The following is a 15,677-nucleotide window of genomic DNA, read 5'->3' as shown; positions in this document are numbered from 1 at the left end:
CTATGCGTTTGAAAACCACCACGTTACGACGTATGAAAAAGGATTACTATTTATTTTAATAGATCTTTCGAGTAAAATAAGGTATGGTAATTTTATTTGTTATAAGCAGGCAGCACCAAGACTTTTGTACATTATCTTGTCAGATATTGCTTAGGTGTGTCTTGTTCATGTAGAATATAGATGCTATTTATGGTGTGCATTTTATTTTAGTGTAAATTTTGTAGTATCCAAAGATAAATCTTTAGTGTAAGTTTATATAATTAATTGTTTTTTTACAATGGAAATTAACTGTCTGATTAAGGTACCATACATTAAATTTTGAATTTAGTTGTGTAATAATTGGTTGTATTGCCAGACTAAACATAACTGGGCCAAGAGGGTCGCCTTGCTGACATCCCACATAAGATTCAATAACTTTATCACATATAAACTCTCTGATTATCAATAATTGTCACTTAATGTGTATAACAATTGTTAACATTATCACAGCTATGAATAATCCTTTTTGCTGTTATGTATGATGAGTAATAGTATTTAGAATAACTTGTGCTATAATTTCTAAAAGACTTTGTTTCTAAAAGTTTCTTTGTTACATTCTCTTAAGTTTTAAGTCTAAATATATATAACTCAAAGGTGACTGACTGACATAGTGATCTATCAACGCACAGCCCAAACCACTGGACGGATCGGGCTGAAATTTGGCATGCAGGTAGATGTTATGATGTAGGCATCCGCTAAGAAAGGATTTTGATCAATTCTACCCCCAAGGGAATAAAATATGGGATGAAAGTTTGTATAAATCTTCTTCGTTAATAATGTCACTTCGTAACGCAAGCGAAGCCGCGGGCAAAAGCTCGTTCTCTAATATAGCTGAATTAATAGTTAAAATGAATTAAACTATAACTTTTAAACATATTATATTTTGCACCACAAATAACATATTTAAAATCTAATCGTAACTACTTAAACATTATGAATTAGTTAACTAATTGAATAATAGTTTAACCTGATTGATAAAATTGTTATCTTAAATACCCAACTGCCTTCAATATTTTGGGTATCAAATGTCCTAATTAGCTGTCTAATTTTTGTATGTAGGTATTTATCAAAATCAATGGCAATCAATATCTTATATATAAAATTCTCGTGTCACAATGTTAGTTACCGTACTCCTCCGAAACGGCTTTACCAATTTTCACCAAATTTTATATGCATATTCAGTAGGACTGACAATCGGCTATTATCTATTTTTCATACCCTTAAGTGATAAGGGCTGTTCACCCTTCTTATTTTTTTATTTATATGGCAACACAACATTTGCCGGGTCAACTAGTATTTATATACAGGCATATTGTAACTGTGTTTGCAACAGCACTTTGAAATATATAAGTAGGAAGTATTTAAATCAATAAGAAATAATTATTAATTGGTACACAGAAAAAAATATGTATATTTATATGCTGACAAGGTCTCAGATTACGTTTGTCAGTTTATTTTCATGCAATCTACAAAATTGTCAGTTTATTTTCATTCAATCTTATGACAAAATCAATTATTTTTTATATACAAATTATTTTATCAAGGTTTCAACTTGCAAATAACCATTTAAATGGTAAGACCATTCTTAATTTGCCTCCAGAAGCTTCATTTCCACTTTTGTTTTTCTGCCTTATAACAGGGGTCTCAATCACTACTATGTATTTTTTGGAGGGTGTTGTAAGGGAAAGATACTTACGCAAAACACAACTTGGTCCTTTAGGCTCCCTCAGGCAAACTGCAAACTTAGTTGTTTTATTTGAATTTAAACTGTGTGTCATCATCAACCCATTACTGTCCCACTGGTGGGCACGGATCTCCTCTTATAATGAGAAGTATTAGGCCCACTGCGCTGGCCAAGTGCATAATGGTAGACTTCACATACCTTTGAATTTTTTTATTTTACAAATCTCAGATATGCAGGTTTCCTCACGATGTTTTCCTTCACCGTTTAGAAAGTGATAATTAATTTCTAAATTGTGTGTGGTTGCAATGAACTGTGCAGCTGTGCTCACAGGTATACTTCAGCAAATGCAAAAGTAGTCATGGAGATGAAGAATGAGATTATATGGTTTTATTTTGGTCCTTTGCATTACGTCAGTGTAGCAAGCATCTTAATCAAAGACTAGAAAATGTTTAATGTGGATAAATCCATTGTTAATTTTCAATACGCATGGCGATTATGAACTGATAGTGAATAGATTTTTAAACAGCTGTTACTGCTTTTGACAAATTACATAGGTAATAAGTATTATAAGAAGAATTTAGTATAGTCCGCGTAACTGCTAGTCCGCTCTGAATATAGAAATGAATCGCGTCGCCATAGCAAATTGTATGACTACACCTGCTCGCAACAACTTCAGAGCAGCAGCAGTTTGGTGTGGACTATAACAAAATCATTTTTTATTGCGCACACGGTTTACGATTGACAGTATGTGTCGATGCCACCCAATTAACCCCAAATACGTAGTTGAAGTCGCCACTGCGTGCAATTCGGAACTGAATGTACACACTGATATCTACTACAAGCATGTAGTTCGTTTGAGGGAGTCCTTAGGTCAAAAATACAAACCCATGTTACCGTACTTTCTCGGTACCGTGAGTTACTTCGACGCCGTCATTCGACAGCCGCCGCAAGTTACGGCGACGTTGACATCACCGCCACGGCCAACGGTGCCGTACTTTAAATATTCTCCACGGCTGTGAATTTGAAATGCCAAAATTTAGAAGCCAGAAAAAGTTACGTTATAGCCTGCGACAGAGAATTCTACGGCGCCGTAACGAGGGTTTGTGTTGTCGCTCATAACAATGCAACGACCAACCTTCTGTAGAACTTCAATTCTATTTGTGGTTGGTCGGTTTCCATGGATTTTCTTACCACAAATGTGTAAGATATGGTATAAACTTCCTTCTGAGATATTCCTGGAGCGGTAGACATGGGGCTCTTCAAAGAATGTGCAAAAAGAGCTATCGTTCAAAGTCAATGCATTGGCGACTCCTCTGGTGTTGCAAATATCCATAGGCGGTGATGACTACTTTCCATCAGGTAGCACGTCTGCTTAATTGTTATGTTAAAAAATAAAAAAAGGACTGTAGGTATGCCAGTTTGCTCCTTCAAATTAGGGATGGCGATTATCTCCCAAAAAGATCGATTCTTGAATCGATTCGAATCGAGGGCCAAAGAATCGATTCACAAAAAAATCGAGGCCCAAAGAATCGATTCTCGAAAAATTAATCTTCGATCTTTTTCAGTCACCGAAAAAATGTCTATGACACATTCAACCAACTTCGAAAAGATCGACTTACGATTTACGGATGAAAGATCTATTCACTGAATCGATCCATTACGGAAGATCGATTAAAATAATCGATTTTTTGGCCCAAAAGATCAATTCTTCGATTAATCGATCTCAGATCGCCGACTTCAAATTTCTAAAAAAAGTACATATATGGTATGGATAAAGTCTTTCTTTTTGTCTACAGTGGCACTATGCTCTCAAGCTGTCAGCCTTGGTCGACGGCACCTTCCACGTAGAGTTGGACGAGGCTGATCCCCTGTACCCTCGGTACAGGACACAGAAGGCCTTGGATGGAGAGCCTAAGCCTGATGCGTAAGTATGACTTTATAAAAGCAATATTTTTTTAACGTCACTTAGATCAGGTTTGGAATTCTAAAAGTAACGAACTAAATGTAGATTGTCGTAAGCCTATACTATTAACAAAGTACTGTAGGGTGTATTCAAGCTACCCTCTAAGATTAGGTCAATGAAAAACTACATGTTTTTTTTTATCCGGTGTCTAGTACGATTTTGCTGCCTAGGAAATAGGTAGAGACGTTGCTCGACTTCTTAAAAGTCGATATTTTTCAATTCGTTTTATTTGCCGCCCTAGGAAGATTGTCCATTTTCTTGTAGAAAACACAGAAATTCAGCAACATGGAAAAAGTAAAGAGTAGAAGTAATAGGCCGGCGAACTAACATAACAATACAAAAACAGTCTTAAACTTTTTATATCCATGTTATATTTAAAATGTAATTACGACAGAATAAAACGAGTATAATATTTTTGTGTAAGATTAATTTCACCAGATTGATTCTTGCTTAATATGGATTATAAATAATGCTTTATTGGATCAATTTCTCCGATTATTATATCACAAGTCGCCGAAATATTTCTCTTTACGCCTTAAAAATTGTGCGAATTCAAGTTGAACCACAATTGTTATTAAATTTCCTTACAGATTGAAGTTAGTATCGAACGAAGCCGGCCAGTTGACGCTAATGAACACGCAAGGCCACAAGGTGGTGATCACGTCAGACCCCCTGAAGTTCGATTTCCTGGATAAGAACGGCGAAGTGGCTGTGGTGCTGAACGGCAACTGCCAGCTGTTCGTGGAACCGCTGAGGACTAAGCGGGAGAAGGTGGCTGATGATGACGAGGACGGCAACGGCAATGCTTTGGAGTTGGTGAGTGTTCATAGGCATGCTCGATAGCACAAATAGCTTTACGGATTTTAACATATGTGGTGTGGTAAATTGTGATAGCGAAAATCGTTTTTTTGTACTTTTTTATCATTATTATTTTTTTTTTTTAACTCCTTATATCCTGCAATCTGCCTCTCAAGGCATTTAGCTGGAGGTTATGTGGTTACTAGTAGGCATGCATGGTTTACGCCCAGTGGCGCACCCATTTATAAGTGTATCCTTGTAGGCAATTTCTAAGAAGGGAGAAGGTCCTGGGGAGCTCTCCTTTTGATGCGCTTAAAGGTGTGTGTGGACTTCATTAGCTCACTGGCAAGCACATTGGGGTGTCTCTTTATACGTTGAGAGTATGATTTGAGTTTAGTTGTAACATTCTCCTTTACAGTTGTTATTTTTAGGTCTCTGTGTAGTTGGAGTTAGTGATGTACCATGGGGCACTAGTCACCATGCGAAGCATTTTTGATTGGAAACGTTGTAATAAGTTCAAATGTGTGTTTGCTGCAGTACCCCACAGTTTGGTTGTCCATATGACCATCATTATTTAGTTGTACAATCATCCTCAAAGTACTCCTTGGGGCACCTTAAGTACATTTTTCTTAAATATGTTGTATATCTTTCTACGCATAATTATTTGTTTTCGTACTTTGGCAGGCAACAATTAATAAAGATATGTAGATTATTAGTAGCGAATGTGAGCCAGGCTCGTGAATAATTATGAGAAAGAAAGAAAAAACTTTACTTCTAACATTCTACATATCTTAAAAAAAAAAAACAAACAAAGGAAGAAGGTTTTTATAGAAAACACAGAGGAGATTTATATTTACCTTAAAAAATAAGCCCATATTAAACATATAACATAGACCTACATATAAATTTCCTATGACTCCCATTAATGGTATTAAACACTTGGACCATATATAGACGTAGCAACTGCAAAAACCACTACAAGCTAAAGGATAAAACGAGGTTTATATTACAAACGAGTTAATTATCAGCCTAGCATTGTATTGATTCAATTAATTATATTGTGATTGGCATTGAAAAATTTTTTCCTTATCTTTGTTGTTCGTGACAATGACGACAATTAAGGCGGCAACAATATCCCTCTTATGGAGAGTCCTGGTTTCTATTCCCGGACATAAATAATTCACATACATTCACGCATTGTACATCTGCACACTAGGATTCCATGTCATTGGTGCCATGGACACGTAGAGATACATGATGAGTAAACAAAAATCCAGAGCAAAAATCTATATTCATCTATTAGATATTTGTCTGGCCGGGGATCGAACCGGGAACCCTCTGGGCTGACTCTTATCAGACCGCTATGACGATCGCTACGGTATCACTGATTTAGATTTCTACCATCATAAATGAAATGTTTAACAGAAAATAATTATAGTTAAAAACTAAAAACCACGCTAAAATCCCACAAGGTAATTCGTTAACCCTGACTATCCCGAGGAGAAAGGGACAAAATTATTTAAATCGTGTATTATCATCGGTTCTTGATCAGTGTTCAAAATTTTAAATTATTCGGACCGTTCAAAGCGGGTAAAAATCGTGTTCAAAGATTCCGTTACATACATACATACAGGTCAAGCTAATAAAAACGTGGTAAAAAGAATAATAATAATGTTTTTTGAAGATTAGGCGTCTGCATTAGCAGTTTCGCTATTGCAAAAAAAAAATAACACAACATTTAATGTGTAGGCATTTTCGCTATTGCAAAAAAAGCATATCGGCTATTGCAAATATCCAATTGAAATACAAATGTATTTCTAACGGTCAGTGTCAATGGAGCATTGATCTCGCCTTATCAGAATACGTGACTGATAGCGCGCTTCCCGTAATCTTACTATTACGAGATGATTGTAATTCTCAATAAACAACTGTGCTTTCACTTAAAGCTGCTAACTAGGAGTGTGTTTGCCAATAATAGGTATAAAAGGTGGTAGAAAAAAAATCCTGGGTCGATTCTGTGGGCACTATTAACATCTCTGCATTGGAACAGTAAACGAATATGCATTCCAGCTTTTTTTTAAATAATAATGTCGAAATAGGAAACGAGTATGTATCCACGTGATAATAAATGGCTACTACCGCCTATAACCATTTTTAATCAACCCCAGATAAGATTAGTTCCTACTTGAGGTCGGCCACAGATGCTTCGGAAAGTATGTCTCCCTTACCACACCCTTCAAACCAGAATACAGCAGCGCTTAACACTGTTAGTATTAGGTAGAAATTGGTGTGGCGGTAGTGCCGCCGGACTCGAAACACATATGATTCTACCTTTACCATTAAATGACCCCTTGTATATCTGTAACCAACTTCATATATAATGGGGGTTTTACCTTTTGAAGGTGGTAGAACCCTTTGTGGTTCGGCTCCGGCGGCACCACCGCCACACCTATTTCTACCTAATAACAGCAGTGTTAGGCGCTGCTGTATTTCGTTTTGAAGGGTGTGGTAAGGGAGACAGACTTTTCCGAGGCGTTCCAGCTTAGTCCTCAAGGGTAGTGGCGCATCTGTGGCCGACCTCAGGTAGGAATGTTTAATCCCATCTGGGGTTGATTACAGATGTCCATGGGCGGCAGTAGCCACTTACCATCAGGTGGACTGCATGCTCGTCTGCTACTCCTATATTTAAAAAAAAAACCGATCACAGATGCTACGCTGCTTTTGAGGACTAAGATGTTCACACCGAAACTCAAAACTACTTTACTCTAGAAATAGATGTGGTGGTATTCGCAGGAGCGTCCCAGTTGAACCGTACCTACTTTTATCGATTTCAAAAATGTAAAGTTACTACTATATAAAAGAACAAACAATTCTTTGTTATATTCCCTTAACGTCCAATTGTAAACAATTGAACCACCTTTAAACCTTTTAAGTGACTGTTTCACAAATGAGCCATAATATTGGTCATTAGGCGGGCATCGAGTTTGTTTACATCATTTTATCTTAGTGTTTGTAATTACGTTATTCATTTGTTCGTAATTAATTGCCTACGTGAGGTCGCTGGTTCAAATCGTTCGTGCGTGCATAATTATCCATAAAGGGCAATTTATATGACATTGTTATAGTAGACATTATTTACATTATGTTAGATATAGAATGTGTTCAATTAAATTATATTGTTTCTAAGATTTTGTGCTCGAGAAACGTTATCGTGGGAAAAAGGATAATTATTATAATGTGATTTTTTTGTTTCATACAGAAAAAGTTGTTTACTAAGTTTTGTATTATTTGCCCTATATATTCTAAAAAAAAGTAGTAAGTCACATATTTTCAAAAATGAGAAATAAAATCGCACAATAGTCACGTATGCCACGTCGTTAAAAAAAAATAAAGAAGCCATTTTGACTTTTTTTTCTTCTTATATTTTCTAATGGCATTCCTGCTTTATTAAGTTAAATCGACACTGTTAAATTCATACATAACTGTGTTATCATCCATAAATATACACAAATTTCATCCATACGTTTGGGTTATAGATATTGTAAATAAATGTATTTCTATTTATAATACGAAACATAATTCTTATTTCGTTGGTATTGACAGTATTCATACCTTTGGGAACAGAGAATTCTAGTATGGAAGTTTCCTCATGATGTTTTCCTTCATCGTTTCAGTAATGATAGTTTGTTTATCTTTATATTAATATCCTTGCAACTATATGGTGTGGTATGTAATATTTAATGAACCGTAAAGGATTATTTATCACTATTTTTGTTGTCTAATTTGAAAAAAATAATTAAAGTATAACTTTTAAATTTTCTTAGTACTACATATTTTTTATGCATTTCTATTACGCTTTCTACGCTCATAACAGTCTAAATTATATAAAAGAGCTTGTTGATATTTAACGCAATTTATATAAAAGAGACGCTTTCTACACTCACAGCCCCATACTAGCATTCTCTGTATATTAGGAGCCATGGACACACACAAACACTCAGAACAGATGTCTAACTTAGGTATTTGTCTGACCTCGAATCGAACCCGGAACCCACTGCGCGTCATATATGTGTGGTGATCTCTCCGCCAAGTGCGTCGTCAAATTGACATAAATATTATTTATCCTTAGGATGAGGAAGCATGGAGTGAGAACTTCAAGTCGCACCACGACAGCAAGCCCAGGGGCAACGAGGCCGTCTCCCTGGACGTCACCTTCCCTGATGCTGACCAGGTTTATGGTGAGTTACGCTGTTTCATACTGTCTCAATTGGCGCTTACGGTGGTTATTAATATTTAATCTATCCTAAATTATCGCTAGCCCGCTAAGGGTGGAGATTTGACAATTTATAGTGTGCAGTGTTACAGTCACATCACTCTGGTTCATGCATAGATCACTGCGTAGTAGTGGTAGGTGTTATTGATAATTTACGACACTTATGAGATACTTTTTTCTTTTATTTGAATATTAAGTCTTGCTTTACGAAATGTCATCAAATTTTTCCTGTCTTTTAAAGTGTGATGGTGCATAAGGATGTATTATTGTAAATGTTGATGATTATGGAAGAATATATTGTATTTTGTAATCCCTTCTGAGCGTTTTAATAGAATTAATTGTCAATTGTTTGGCAGGCAAAACATTGGATAGATTGATTATTAATAACGTATGCTACTGGCTATTTATATAATTATTAATTTTTGGTAAATTTGACAAAGGCGTAGGTCGTTGGTAAAAGTGTTATTTAATTGCTTTGGTATGGTGATTTTGTGTGATATGAAAATTTTTATTGGTCATAAAAAGTTATGAATATTGGCTGCCAATTTAATAACCGCATTAACCAATACGTTAGTATACTCTGTAATTGAATTCAAGATAAAAAAATGTAAAATATTTACGTAACTATTATGTGTTGCTATTTCAAAACAAAAAAAAATTGAGTTTGTTAAAAAGTATTAAAATAAATCCTATAAACCAGAACACAGCAGTGCTTAGAACTGCTGTTATTAGTTCAGGAACCGATCACAGATTCCTTCTCCTGTTAATCGCCTCATATGTAACAATTACATTTTCTTTTACGCAAATACTTTAATAATTAATTTTCAGGTATACCGGAGCACACAGACAACTTGGCACTGAGTACGACGACATCAGGCGACCCCTATCGATTGTACAACTTGGATGTGTTTGAATATGAACTGGATAGCCGCATGTCGATATATGGATCTATACCCGTCGTGTATGCGCATGGGTGAGTGATGTGTTGTATGCTAGTTGGTTAAGTGTGAGTGTTGAATAAATTGCCAGTTTTTGATACATACATTGGAACTGCAGTAATAATGTAGTGGTCGAAACATTTCGACTACGACACTACGGGGTAGGAAGTTCGAATCCCAGGCACAAACCGTTGGTTAAACTTAGTTATATGCGCATTAGAAATTAGTTTCCATTTGTTTTAGAAAGAAAACTAGGAAATAGCAGAGTATAGTATATTTAGTGCTTCGCGACCGTTCTGTATGAGAGCTAGAACAAGAATTATGACAAATTTTCGAAATTCAAACAGAATTTTTATACTGCATTCTATTTTTGGTTCACAAAAAGTTTCAATATCCACCAGTTTTAACTGTGTCCTGTATCCAACTGTAAATGGAAATATTGTGAAGAAATCTTCATCCTTAAGTCATTACTATCTCACTGTACACAGGTGTCCTTTAAGGTGTTTAGGCCAGAGTCAACCGCGCTGGTCAAATGTGTATTGGTAATGTTTAAACTCCTCTTAGAACATTTTTTTAAGAACCCTCAGACGTTTAGGCTTCCTATTAGTGTTTAACTCTACCTTTTTTGAGGCAAGAGATTACCATTACCCACATATCTCTGATAAATCATAGGCGCATTCGTGTAATTAGGATCTCTAACCGTCCGATTGATTGATAGTGTCGTTGAGACTGGTTAGAACATTAAGTTTATTATGTAATAATACAATAAAAATGTACTTATTTTTTTCCAATAGATCGAAACGCACAGTGGGCGTATTCTGGCACAACTCAGCCGAAACATGGGTGGATGTTGTCAACTACAACGACGCGACTGTCGTGTCGTCGCTAGTAAATCTCGTCACCGGTGGCAACAAGAAGAAGATTGACACGAGGTAATTAGATCACGCTTTATATAAGTTATCCGGCTTGAAGGACCATCGTCGCTTTAATTTGTAACATTTTGTGTCGTTTTATATAAATTATCGAAATTGAAGAGTTTAAGTGTATTATACTTATGACGTCTCAATGTAAATATGTTATTTTTGAAAGTTACATTTTCTGCGTAGTTTTACTGAAATTAAACGGCTCGAAGGACCATAAATAAATAATTTCACTTCACCAATATGATATTTTTTAAAATGTATCGTCGCGATACTTATGCAGTTTTATGTTATTCATCGGACTCAAAAGAACCATACCAGAATCAATTAATCTATGAGCATGTTATTATGTATTTATTTATTATAAAAAAATAAGTTTGCGAGATTACAGCTTTCGCCAATGCCTCACAAACGCAATAGTAGCACAAATAAGCTCGAAAAAATACATTTTAAAATAAAAAAAAAACAAAATGAAATCTTAACCGAACTAAAATAATATTTTAAAAGGAAGGCGTTTAGTTTATTGCACGAGCTTTTGCCCGCGGCTTCGCTCGCGTTACGAAGTAATATTTTCATCCCCTATTTTATCCCCTTGGGGGTAGAATTGATCAAATTCCTTTCTTAGCGGATGCCTACGTCATAACATCTACCTGCATTCCAAATTTCAGCCCGATCCGTCCAGTGGTTTGGGCTGTGCGCTGATAGATCACTACGTCAGTCAGTCACCTTTGAGTTATATATATTTAGAAGATTAAATACGTCCCCGGTCGATTATAACTGTTATATTAATTGAAATGTGATGTTTGTTGTTTAGGTTCATGAGTGAATCTGGCATAGTGGACGTGTTCGTGATGATGGGAGACACTCCCAACCAGGTGTTCCGGCAGTACACCCGCCTCACCGGCGTCGCTGAGATACCCCCTGTAAGTTATATTGTTTTTATTTTAATTATTTTACTCGGCTGAAATTCAAATGGGGAATGCATTTCTTACGACGGGAAATATCTTTGAGTATATTGCACTATGCTGATCAATTGGGTATACAGGTCTAACAAAGTTTGAATGCTGTTAATTAATTATTCAAAAACTAAGGAACGAAAAAGTTTTAAAGATTTCAACAAATTAAATTATTTTAAGAGCACTTTCAATGGTGGTATTATTCTATTAATGGACTAAAGTTTATTAATAAATTGCAACCAGATGTCTATTTGAAGAAACTATTAGGTACATAATAAAAAAAATACAGAATGTTTTGTACCTATCATATTGTACCGTGTCAAAATATGCCTAAATATTTTTGAAATTTCTTTGTTGGCAGTATTTTCTGCAAAACTTGTGACATTTACTAGATAACTGTATAGGTATAGATTCGGAAAAAATCACCAAGATAAGTAAAACTTCCAAATTCATGAATTGATTATACATCTATAGGTAATATATATTAACATATGTATGTTTGTGCCTGCAGAAATTCTCCATCGGCTACCACCAGTCGCGCTGGAACTACGTGGACGAGGCAGATGTGGCGTCCGTCCACGCTGGTTTCGACGCTCACGATATTCCCCTGGACGTGCTTTGGTTGGACATCGAGTATACCGACAGGAAAAAGTTAGCCTAGATTTTTTTCTATTAAACGTAATTACAAGGCAGACTAAGTACATGATGATAAGTGGTTAGTGATGCCTACGGGCTTGTAGCGACTTCCCACTACTCCTCCAGAGATGGTGCTACATGTATTCTGAATCACGCTATCGAAGTTTTCTAAACATTTGCATATATACAAGCTCCAAACTGAGACTGTTGGAGCACGGTCTCTCCCCGGGGAGATCACCTACCCACAGGGAGATTTCCCTTTGTCAAATACTTTTATAACACTAGAGAGACCAACACGTCGTCACCAAAGTTAACAAATGCAGTAGATCCGATATTATTTAGCTGTAGTCATTAGACCAATTTCTAGCGTAAAGTAGTTCTACGTTTCGGAGGAAAGGTGTAAGTGCTAGCTGACTTACGTATAAGGAAACAATCATAATACTAACAACACACAAATGCATCTGTAATTGGCTTCAGATTAAAGCAGTTCTATTTAACATTAGTTATAGATGTCCATGGTTGGTAATGACCATTTAATGTTAGAAACTGCAAATTCACTTGCCAATGCAATGTTGTAAAAAATGAAGTGGTAAACCAACTTTATTCAAGAGTTTTTGATACTACCTTTTAAAAGTAATAATCTTACAATACAATTTTTAGCTCATGAGCAAAAGTGAGAAATTTATAATATCCATTATAATTTATTGAAAATATCATAAAGTTAAGATTTAAAATATAATTTCCTTCACCAGATACTTCACCTGGGACCCGATAAAGTTTGCGAACCCCACCGAGATGGTTGCCAATCTGACTTCGAAGGGTCGGAAGCTGGTCATCATCATAGACCCTCATATCAAGCGCGAGGCTGGATACTTTGTCCACGAGGATGCTACCGCTATGGACCTGTATGTTAAGGATAAGACTGGGAAGATTTATGAAGGTTTGTGAAGGAAGGAATTTGGATTTATAATATGAAGTTCTATTGGGGTGCTTTGGAAAAAATAAGAGAATGAAATTTTCCAAAATACAAAAATATTATTAAGATCACCGTCCCGTCCTCCTCCCTCCGCGAATAACAGGTCTGACGCGCAAAGGGTTCGCTTCCCGGATGATGATGAATTTAGCTATCTGTCCTGGGTCACTAGGTGTCTGTGTGAGTGTATTCATCGTCTTGTTTCCATGGCACCCATCACACAGGGTATCCTAGTATGGGGCTGTGGGTGTGGAACGCCTCGTTTTTAATCGACTTCCAAAAGTATGTCCTGTATTCGACCGCTATGGATGTATGTAAACTTGTATGTCCGCGATTTTCTCAATTCAATTTGGACGAAGTTTTGTTTATTTGAAGGCATATCTTACAAGTTACAAGGAAGGTATTTTTAAAGGTCTATTTCAGCCTGCTGTTGGATCAATCGGGGATCTAGTGCGCGGAGTTCATCTGTGTGAGTGCTCTTTTGAACCAGTTCGTTCGTGAACTAAACAAGACTAATGTATTCCCTCAGGATGGTGTTGGCCGGGCGCGTCCTCGTACCTGGACTTCTTCAACCCAGCCGCCTCAGCGTACTACAAGGAGCGGTACCGCTACGAGAACTTCCCCGGGACCAGCAAGGATGTACACTTCTGGAACGACATGAACGAGCCCAGTGTGAGTTGCATATAAAAAAAAAATAGTAAACAAACAACATTCGTGGAAGAATGTGCAAGATGTAGAATGAGCTTCCTGAGGTATTTCCAGAGCGCTAATACTCTCTTCTCTTCAAAAAATGTGCATAAAGAGCTCTCATCCAATCGTGGAATTTCGGTAGAAGGGTATGAGTGCCAGCTGACTTTGTTTTTTATTTTTTAATATAGCAGACAAACATGCAATCCACCTGATGGTAAGTGTCTACTGCCTGTCATGGACATTTGTAATCAATCCCAAATAGGATAGATATTCGTACCGGAGGTCGGCCACAGATGCGCGGCTACCCCTGAAGACTAAGCTGGAATGTCTTGGTATGTCTCCCTTACCACACCCTTCAAACGGAAACAGCTTTTTTTATAATATTGGAGTAGCAGACGAGCATGCAGTCCACCTGATGGTAAGTGGCTACTGCCGCCCATGGACATCTGTAATCAACCTTAGATAGGATAGGCTACGCATAATACTGCTGTTATAAGGCAGAAATACGTTTGGCGGTGATGGTGCCGGAGTCGAAATACATACGGTTCTGCCACCTATAATATGCTTAGGTACATATGTCTTACATATGATGTCGCAATTTTAGTTCTTGGAAATGGCAATGCATCAGTAATCGGCGTCAGGTAGACCCGTTGTTTTACATATATGGAGTTGGTCACAGTTGTACATGAGCAGTAGCGGCACAATACCATTAGGACTTCTTGCAAACTCGAAGGTTGTAGAACCCTTTATGGTTCGACTCCGGCGGCACCACCCTCACACCTATTTCTACCTAATAACAGCAGTGTTAGGCGCTGCTGTGTTCCGGTTTGAAGGGTGTGGTAAGGGAGACAGACTTTTCCGAGGCGTTCCAGCTTAGTCTTCAGGGGTAGAGGCGCATCTGTGGCCGACCTCAGGTAGGAATATCTAATCCTATCTGGGGTTGATTACAGATGTCCATGGGCGGCAGTAGCCACTTACTATCAGGTGGACTGCATGCTCGTCTGCTACTCTTATATTATCAAAAAAATCGCTTTTTAAATGTTATAAAAAATATTTGTTACTAAAGATGAATATGCTCATAGGTATTCAACGGCCCCGAGATAACGATGCCCAAGGACTGCCAGCACTACAAACCACCTCAGGACGGCCAAGAGGGAATCGCTTCCTTCTGGGAACACAGGTATGTATATAATTACTTCAAATAATTTATTTAGAGAAGCAATCTATAGTGGGTTAGAATTAAGGTCGTTCCTTTTATAAGACCTAATAAATAAATCAAGTAATAATAGTGTTAATTTCTAATAATTAAAATATGATGATGTCAGTTGCATTAAAGTATGGACATTAACTATGGAAAAAACGACATCAGTGATTGTATTAATTTAATAACACTATTTAATTAACCAATGTAATTTTTAAGAAAATTAAAAATGATATCAATAAAAAATTTTAGAACTATAAAAATTTTAATAATGTTGTATATTTATTACAATGTTTGTAGTAAAATATTTTTTATAACATTATGTTGTTGACAGACATGTTCACAATGAGTATGGTCTATGGCACATCTGGGCTGGTCACGAGGCTTTGATCGAGAGGTCCGGTGGCAAGTACAGGCCTTTCATCCTGTCCCGGGCCATCTTCTCAGGACTACAGAGGTATGTGTTATTTTGCGTACAATTCCACTTTAATACGCCCAATATATTTTGTAATAAGCTTGAAGGCAATTGCCGCTCATTGACATAATTTTTCTACGAAACAAGGATTCCATCTTAAGCCAGTATTTATTGTAAAAAGAGATACATTT

General features: G+C 36.7%; 1 protein-coding gene across 1 annotated transcript in view; it reads left to right on the top strand.

Annotated features, from left to right (window-relative positions):
* GCS2alpha (glucosidase 2 subunit alpha) overlaps window positions 1-15,677 on the top strand; it is a 29,130-nt gene that overhangs the window by 532 nt on the left and 12,921 nt on the right. The window contains exons 3-13 of the mRNA XM_073077865.1: window positions 3,520-3,647; window positions 4,277-4,502; window positions 8,614-8,722; window positions 9,586-9,730; window positions 10,490-10,627; window positions 11,430-11,538; window positions 12,083-12,222; window positions 12,960-13,147; window positions 13,710-13,852; window positions 14,953-15,050; window positions 15,406-15,528. Of these exons, the coding sequence (XP_072933966.1) occupies window positions 3,520-3,647; window positions 4,277-4,502; window positions 8,614-8,722; window positions 9,586-9,730; window positions 10,490-10,627; window positions 11,430-11,538; window positions 12,083-12,222; window positions 12,960-13,147; window positions 13,710-13,852; window positions 14,953-15,050; window positions 15,406-15,528 (1,547 nt within the window). The remainder of the gene's footprint in view (window positions 1-3,519; window positions 3,648-4,276; window positions 4,503-8,613; window positions 8,723-9,585; window positions 9,731-10,489; window positions 10,628-11,429; window positions 11,539-12,082; window positions 12,223-12,959; window positions 13,148-13,709; window positions 13,853-14,952; window positions 15,051-15,405; window positions 15,529-15,677) is intronic.

This window comes from Epargyreus clarus, unplaced genomic scaffold, assembly GCF_041222505.1.
Source record: "Epargyreus clarus isolate Ecla_fem2 unplaced genomic scaffold, WU_Ecla_fem_2.2 ptg000011l, whole genome shotgun sequence".
NCBI classification, from domain to species: Eukaryota; Metazoa; Arthropoda; class Insecta; order Lepidoptera; family Hesperiidae; genus Epargyreus; species Epargyreus clarus.
This window is presented reverse-complemented; position numbering and strand designations above follow the sequence as displayed.